This window comes from Linepithema humile, chromosome 1 (assembly GCF_040581485.1).
Source record: "Linepithema humile isolate Giens D197 chromosome 1, Lhum_UNIL_v1.0, whole genome shotgun sequence".
In the NCBI taxonomy this organism is placed as follows: domain Eukaryota; kingdom Metazoa; phylum Arthropoda; class Insecta; order Hymenoptera; family Formicidae; genus Linepithema; species Linepithema humile.
This window is the reverse complement of record NC_090128.1, coordinates 7,783,508-7,791,908: the sequence shown is the minus strand read 5'-3', so window position 1 is coordinate 7,791,908 and position 8,401 is coordinate 7,783,508. Positions and strand designations below refer to the sequence as shown.

Here is an 8,401-nt window from a genome sequence, read left to right as displayed (position 1 = left end):
GAGAGCGGGTCGCTTTTTCGCGCATGCGTGATAAAATTTTAGCCAAGACTCAAACCATTTGGTCTTGGCTAAAATTTTTGAGTTTTCGAGTTACGTCATACGATGGCGCTTTAGCTGCTTATCACTTAGGGACCCTAGAAGTAAGGGAAATAAATATCGAAAGACGCGATTAAGGACCATTTTACAATGCGTCGCAAATGCATTCTTACCAGAAATAACCAGAAGTAGCACCTTTTAATTGGTGGTTGCCATCCTTTGCGACTGGCGACGGAGCATTTGCGACGTATTGTAGAATAGCCTTAATAAGAACCGATGCATAGTTTACGGATACTAAGGATAGCAATAGTAGACAGGGGAGGTTTGTCGTCTTCTTTCAACATTTGTTATGATATACAAATCTGTTGTTACATTGTGACAGATTTTGTTTCGGCAAGTTGCGGCAAGAACAAATATCCATAAATTATCGTCAGTAACGTTTAATGATTGTCAGTGATCCGTTGAAATTAAATTAGCATAGCAACAGCCAACAACTTTGATATTTTCTACCGATATTTATCGGTAAGTGTAATTCCACGTAACTAATGTATTCATTATAATTACAGTTATTAGAAATTAGAAACGTTTACCTCAACAGCAATAACAGCTGTCCGTGATCTTATTCGTAAAAAGGTGAATGATAGTAATAGTATTATATATTATTTATTTAAATTTTTATAGATCTCTTAATCATGGTTAAGAATTGTTGCCTTGTGAACTGTAGAAGCGAGTGGATTGCTAATAGTGGTATTACTTTTCACTGGTGAGTATATTTAAGATAATAATCTAAAATTAATGTAATATAACAGTTGCTTTGTTAGAGAAATAATGTTGCTTTGTTAGAGAAAATTATAACTATTATTAAACTACAAGAAATTTAACATATTTTTTTGCATTTATTGAGATATAAAAATTATATTTTTAGCTTTCCAAAAGATGAAAATATGCGTGAAAAATGGCTTTCAACAATTCCATCAAATCTTTTGAAGACCAAAAATGTTTCTAAGTATGCTACAATATGTAGTAAACATTTTACATTAAACTCTTTTGCTCCGAGTTGTACATCTTTAACTTTTAGAAATGTTTTAACCAAAGATGCCATTCCAACGATATTTGAAGATGATAATGGACATGTATTTGAGGTATAAAAACTTTTGTCTTTTATTTATAAAGTTACATCTATTTTTAAAATATAATTTTAATTTAATCCTTATTGTAGATATTAATCAAACCAATATCTCATGATGAAAACTATATGAAAACCTCACATCTAGTTGAACAGGCAAGTAACAATATTGAATTAATGTTTTCATAAAAATAAAATTTTTAAATTTATTTTTGTTTTTTTAGTCTTCTAATTGTACTGTTATTAGAATATGTAGAAATCATTTGGAAAAAATAAATATATATAAGTTAAAAAATTATAAAATAATTTATTTCATATAGAAAACTAATTATTTTTATTTTATGTAGGAAAAGGAAAACGTACCAAGTATTTTGAAATTAGACGTCGGGGTGCAAACTGTAGTACCCAGCTACTTAACTTTGTACAGAAACGAGAAAAAATATAAGCAACAGAAAATACTTATTCTCAGACGCTTACGGAGACGGGAGAAGAAAATGGAAGAGATGAGTAAAAATATTAAAGAAATGACAACTCGTCTAAAAGTTGCGGAAGAAAAAAATAATAGCATCAAAATCTTAGAAGATGCTCTTGTGAAGTATTTAGAGAAAGAAAATAGAGAATTGTTTTTGAACGAAATATGGAACAATTCTTCTATAAAAAAAACGTACACAAAAGACATCAAACAGTTTTCCATGACCATGTATAATTATAGTCCTAAAGCGTATGATTTTTTAAGAGAAAGACTCACTTTACCACACAGTGCAACGTTACGTAAATGGATTACTGAACATAACTCATCCAAAGAAACAAAGGAGAACACAGAAGAACAAAGTTGAAGGAAAAGGATTTGTTTTTTTCTTCAACAGTATTCTCTTGAAATGTGAAGAAATAGATATATTTTTCATTCCGTCGATTTTTATTATTGAATCGAAGAGAAAAAATGAAAAAGTTTATTTGTGATAATAATCTCATTTGACGACTGTACTCAGCTTGAAGTATATTATGACATTTGATTACTGTACTCACAATCAGCAGAGATTATTAATACTAAATATATATTAAGTATTAATTTTAATTAAGATCATTAATTGTTATTATTATTATATAATATATATTATAGTATGTTATATATATTATTATTTTTTAATAATATTAATTATATATATATATATATATATATATATATATTTATATCATATGAATCTATTAATATAAAAATATTTTTATTGCGATATATGAAAGATTTAAAAAAAAGATTATATTACAATAAATCTAATCAAGTTTTTATTGAATTAAATTTATGTTACTATAGAAAAAGAAATCAGTTATACATTAACTTCATTTATCTTTAATTTATATAGTTTATTTGAAACAGATAGAATAGATAGAATCAATGAATTATATGATATACTTGAATACAACAATAATGAGTGAGCTTGAAGATAGAATTTTTCAGAGAATGTTTTTAATTCAGGCTTTACAATACAGATAATCGTTGCTAGCCAATCAAAAACGTTGCGACAAAGCAAATACTCCCCGGCAATATAGCTTTCTCTTTTGCCTAGGAGTGCCATGCCTACTCCTTTAAGACTTTCTCCAGAATGTTATGGAGTTCAATGACTCAATCGGAAAATAAACCGAACAAATCTTTTGTGGAATGGACACTTATTAATTTTATTAATGAGGTCACTGCAAATACGCCTTTTTCTAAATCTAAATATATTAATTTAGGTAATCTTTTCTATTAATCTGCTAAGTAACTTAAAATAAATATTTCAACGACGGAATATTAAAGAGGTAATTATTATTAAAGATATAATGATATTTATAATATTATCTTTTTATCTTGTTTGTATATTTAATAAATAATAAAGATTAAAGTCTACTTAATAGACGTAAGTCCTGAATAACGATTATTAAATGATAATTGATTAAATATTTGTAAAAAATGTTGAAGATGTATGTATATATGCAAACATTTAATTAAGTAAAACAATATTCTCGATGTTTCATAAAACAAGTTATCTAACAGGAGAAGAATCGTTTAAATTTAGCGGAAAAACGCCATAATGCCTTTTCCTGTCACATGACTACAATTATAAAGATGACAGTATAGTGCAACGAGTGCAACCGGCTGTCAATTGGAGATCGCTATTCCCGCGAGATGTATTTCGACGAAATTATTTGAATAATTTATTTGAATATCTGAAAATTGCATATTGCAATCAAATTATAATTTACAGTAAGTATTTGTTTTTTAATGAAATTTATCTTTGCATCTTGTATTAGACTCGAATGTAAAAATTAATTGTTACTCTAAAAATAATCGAAAAATCATTGATTTTCTTTATTCTTATTCTCTGTTCATTCTTTTTAACAGATGATGTCTACAAGATACGTGTCGTTTCTCTCGGGAATAGTGATAGCTTCTCTGACGTGGGCGTTTAGCCTGTATCTTTATTCAAGATTGTCACAAAACACCATCACTGCTAATCCCACAATGCTATCACCTGGCATTTATATTCGTGGAGAAAACAATGACAAAGAGTTTATGTTACGTGACAATGTCGTCATTCCTCGCGATGAAGCTTTAGTCGGTAAAAAAGCCTATAACTTGAAGAGCAATAAAGATTACAGGAGCAATGAATTACTTCTGCAGCAGTTGCAACCTGTTCCAGTGAAGCCTGCGGTAACCTTAGATCAAGGTATTACATTCTGGATATATTTAAGATTAATATCAGATAAGTTTTCTTATTTACGGATCTAATTAAGTGAATATTGCAATAGATTTGGATGAATTAGGCATGGTGAAAAATCTGGAAGATCAAAGAAAGAGAGACGAGGGATACAAAAATTATGCCTTCAATGTTCTGATATCAGACAATCTTAGCATAAGAAGAAATATACCGGATACCAGGCATAAGTTATGTCGGGCACAAAAATATCCTGCCAATCTGCCAAATGCTAGTATAATTATTTGTTTCTACAATGAGCATTACACGACGTTATTGAGATCTTTACACTCTGTGATGGAGAGAACACCGGTGACGCTACTACATGAGATTATTCTGGTGAACGATTACAGTGACAGCAGTGTGTTACATGAAAAGCTAAAAGTATATATTAAGAACAATTTTGACGCTAGAGTGCGATTATTTAAGACGGACAAGAGAGAAGGTTTGATCAGAGCGCGAGTGTTCGGAGCGAGAAAAGCAACCGGCGAAGTTTTAGTCTTTTTGGATAGTCATATAGAAGTAAACGAGATGTGGATAGAGCCGCTTATTTCAAGAATTGCTTTTTCGAGGACCATTGTATCGATGCCAATAATTGATATCATAAACGCGGACACATTCCAATATACTGCCAGCCCGTTGGTGAGAGGCGGGTTTAACTGGGGCCTTCACTTTAAATGGGATAATCTGCCGATTGGAACATTAAAACACGACGATGATTTTGTAAAGCCTATCAAGTAAGACAGTTTTTTTATTGTATGTATAAATATATTTAATCAATACTCATATAATACACTTCTTCATATCTATAAAATGAATATTTATCGATATCTCTAAAGTAAATGAATATATTTCATTAACAAATAGATCGCCAACAATGGCCGGAGGATTATTCGCTATTGACAGAGAATATTTTACAAAAATGGGAGAATATGACACTGGAATGGACGTTTGGGGTGGAGAAAATCTTGAAATATCATTTCGAGTAAAAATTTACAATATTTTTTCTTCTCTTTCCAAATCTATTTTGCTGTATACGTAATATTATCAATGTTTTTTTTTAGATATGGATGTGCGGCGGTAGTATCGAGCTACTTCCCTGTTCACGGGTGGGCCACGTATTTAGAAGACGACGGCCATACGGCTCGGATGATCCGCACGATACGATGTTAAAGAATTCCTTGCGCGTTGCGCATGTATGGATGGATGAATACAAGGATTACTTCTTGAAAAATGTCAAAACAATTAACTATGGCGACATTTCAGAACGATTAGCTTTACGTCGCAAATTAAAATGCAAGACTTTCGACTGGTATTTAAAAGTAGTTTATCCCGAGTTAACACTGCCAGATGACAATGAAAAACGACTGAAGGATAAATGGGCCAAACTTGACCACAGACCGATGCAGCCTTGGCACTCGAGAAAAAGAAATTATACCGATCAATACCAAATTAGACTTTCAAATTCTGTACTTTGCATTCAGAGCGAAAAGGACATCAAAACTAAAGGCTCAAAACTTTTCTTGATGCCTTGTTTAAGAATTAAATCACAGGTAAGCATTAAATATGCTGTTAAAGAATAAGAATTTTATTACTTTGCGAATAATTTATATTTTACAGATGTGGTACGAGACGGATAAAAACGAACTAGTGCTTGGCCAAATGCTTTGCATGGAAGGAGCCGAGAAGATACCGAAGCTTGGAAAGTGTCACGAAATGCGTGGAAATCAGGATTGGCGTCATAAGCGTATTGTAAGTTTTTCTATTGTTGTATCAACTTTTAAACGACTGTGTTAATAATCGTAAGATTCTTCAGTTCAGATCGTTCAGATTTGAGTTTTCCTTTCTTTTCGCACAGCGATTAATATACGAAATATTGTTACTTTTTTAATGCGAGTATTTATTAGTTATTTAAATTTATTGAAGTAATCGTTGCTTACAATCCGTATTTATTGAGAATTTTTAATATTTTTAATATAGAGTGGTACACCTATCTACAACATGGCAGCAGGAACTTGCTTAGGAGTGATTCGTGATGCAAGGAATGCTCAGGTTATCATGGATTTATGCACAAAATTAAACACTTCGCTGATAACCTGGGATCTTATCCGTTCAAAAATTCCATCGAAAGAAATTAGATGACGTAAAAAGAAGGGGCGTAAAAATAGAAAGAATAACTATGAAGATTGGCTTGGAAGGAAATGGTAGATAAGTTGTATATATCTCACATACACATGATTATAATTAGATATAGAATATTCCATATTTCATATGCATATCTCGAATTTTAATTATACTAGAAACAATAAGAAACTATCTAAGCATAACTCTAAAACAATTGAAAGTATTATAAATGTATAGTAAGAACAATTATATAAAATATTGAATATCTGTTTAATACTGTGTATATAGGAAAAAAAATTTTTATTATACATTTGCTATTTCTTATATACAAGTAGATGTAAAGTTTTTATCTATTTTTAATAATTTTAGAAAATTTATATTTATTACTTTTAATTTGTTATAACAAATGCTCTCTGTATTATGTTTTTAAGCAAATAAGAGCCTACTGAAACATGCTCAAATTTTGTAAAATTATACTTTAAAACGTATTTATATTGATGTAATTTTATTTAAAAAATTTTGTAAAATATATTTATTATAAATATTAATTTTGTGTAATTTATTTCTAGAATTTGACATTAATAAATATAATAATAATTTACGTATAATAGTTACACATTTATACTTATAATAGTTATAAGTAAACTTGTAATAACTTATAATTTTTCGCTGGAATTGAGGACGCGATTAGGCGTCTTCTGGCCGCTGAAACGAACGCGATAGAGCGTTCTTTGGCTGCTAAAGTTGATAGTCTTGCTTTATGCTTTTCTCTTAGGTTAAAGATGACATGAAAATAATTGAAACTAACCTATTCTGATCTATCAAAACAATAATACGCGGTAAAGAAAAGAAAAGCAATTGCAATAATTAGCAAGAATGACTACTTCAAAAGAATTAAGTTTAGCTAAAAAGAATCTCGTAGCATCGCTTGGTGACAACGCTAAAGTGTAAGTATTTTTAATTCATATAAAGATTGAAATTAAGAAGTAATACTAATTTATTAGAATTAATATGAATCATTTTATAATTATATCTTTAAAACTGTTTTTAATATTTATTTCTCTTTAATAGATATTTTGAAAAAATGAAGCTATGGTTTCAAATGAAGGTACTTAAATTTTTGAATTAGATCTCATCTGGTACATTTTGCACATTATTTATGAAACTGATATTTCAGACCACAAAGGAAGAATTTGATAGCGAAGCACGTACTCTTATGACAGAAGACCAAGTGCGTTTGCATAATGAATTTCTGCTATGTCTTTTTAATAAAGTTCGTGGGTTAGCCGTCACGCCAACTTTTAAGGTAGACAGAGATTCAAAGGAGAGGAGATTAAAACGCAAATACAGAACAGATAAATCTAATTTTGAGGTTTGTAAACACGTTAATTGTGACATTGCATTCTGACATTAATAATATAACAATTTGAATTGTTTCTTTAACAGCCAGCAGATATGTACGTGGAAGTACTCAGTCAAACTTCTTCGCCTGTCGGAGATGAACCTATAGGTGCTAATCGTTCTAGTGCTCAAGAACTTGTATTACCAGATCGGACTTTTGTACTAGCTCGATTAATGCTCGCTGCATGGGAAAATAATATGGATGGAGCTGAAGAAAACACTGCACATATTGTCATAGCTGCAACACAAATTTTTTTAAAAAATATACTCACTGCAATCTTTACACAAAGGAAAGGATATGCCGTCCGGGAGAACTCCTTTATTTATAATATAGGAGAACCAGTACCTAGTTCATGGAAAAGAAACTCTATACATATAACACCATACAATTTTGGGTAAGAGAGAGAAAGAGAGTTACAAACATTAATTTTAAAGTTATGTATATAATTTAAAAATATTTTAATATCTTAAAAACATAGGCCGACAGAAGTAATAGAACATTTCCAAGTTCCTGTATCAAAACCGTTTTTCGAAGAGGCTGAACAAGCTACTGCTTTTGCATATGCTTGTTCTACACAAATACCCCGCCCTCCATTAAAACCAGTTAGCACAGCTGACTTGCAACACGCATTAAAGGTAACAATAGAGAAATCTGCTGATGTAATCAATATGTAATACGTTTTTTGATGGGTTTAATTTTTCCAGATTTATAAGAATCTTGTTAATAATCACACAATATATGCTACAAATATGGAGCGACTGTATACGTATGCTACTCATCCAACATGGGAAGATCTGGAGGCAAGAAAATTATTATTACATTCTTCAACATAAAAAGAGAACTTTACATACGAATAATTTCTATTATAGTTTCAATGTTTTCTTTTTTTATGTAATAATTGTTTATCAAACTAAATTATTAAAATAAACCTATTCAAATTACATATCACATCTGATTTCTTTTTTCAAAAGATACAAAATA

At 30.2% G+C, this 8,401-nt stretch overlaps 2 protein-coding genes across 2 annotated transcripts; both read left to right on the top strand.

The window, feature by feature from the left end:
- The first annotated feature begins 3,245 nt into the window (after nucleotides 1–3,245).
- On the top strand, nucleotides 3,246–6,964 carry Pgant35A (polypeptide N-acetylgalactosaminyltransferase 35A). The gene is made up of 7 exons (XM_012380109.2): nucleotides 3,246–3,404; nucleotides 3,543–3,867; nucleotides 3,950–4,631; nucleotides 4,762–4,879; nucleotides 4,959–5,447; nucleotides 5,515–5,646; nucleotides 5,875–6,964. Exons 2-7 carry the CDS (start codon nucleotides 3,543–3,545, stop codon nucleotides 6,034–6,036), a joined length of 1,908 nt encoding a protein of 635 aa, XP_012235532.2. The 5' UTR covers nucleotides 3,246–3,404; the 3' UTR covers nucleotides 6,037–6,964.
- Nucleotides 6,825–8,368, top strand: LOC105679664 (transcriptional adapter 1-like). The gene is made up of 6 exons (XM_012379822.2): nucleotides 6,825–6,965; nucleotides 7,090–7,126; nucleotides 7,196–7,390; nucleotides 7,465–7,814; nucleotides 7,899–8,055; nucleotides 8,125–8,368. Exons 1-6 carry the CDS (start codon nucleotides 6,895–6,897, stop codon nucleotides 8,251–8,253), a joined length of 939 nt encoding a protein of 312 aa, XP_012235245.1. The 5' UTR covers nucleotides 6,825–6,894; the 3' UTR covers nucleotides 8,254–8,368.
- The last annotated feature ends 33 nt before the right edge of the window (nucleotides 8,369–8,401 follow it).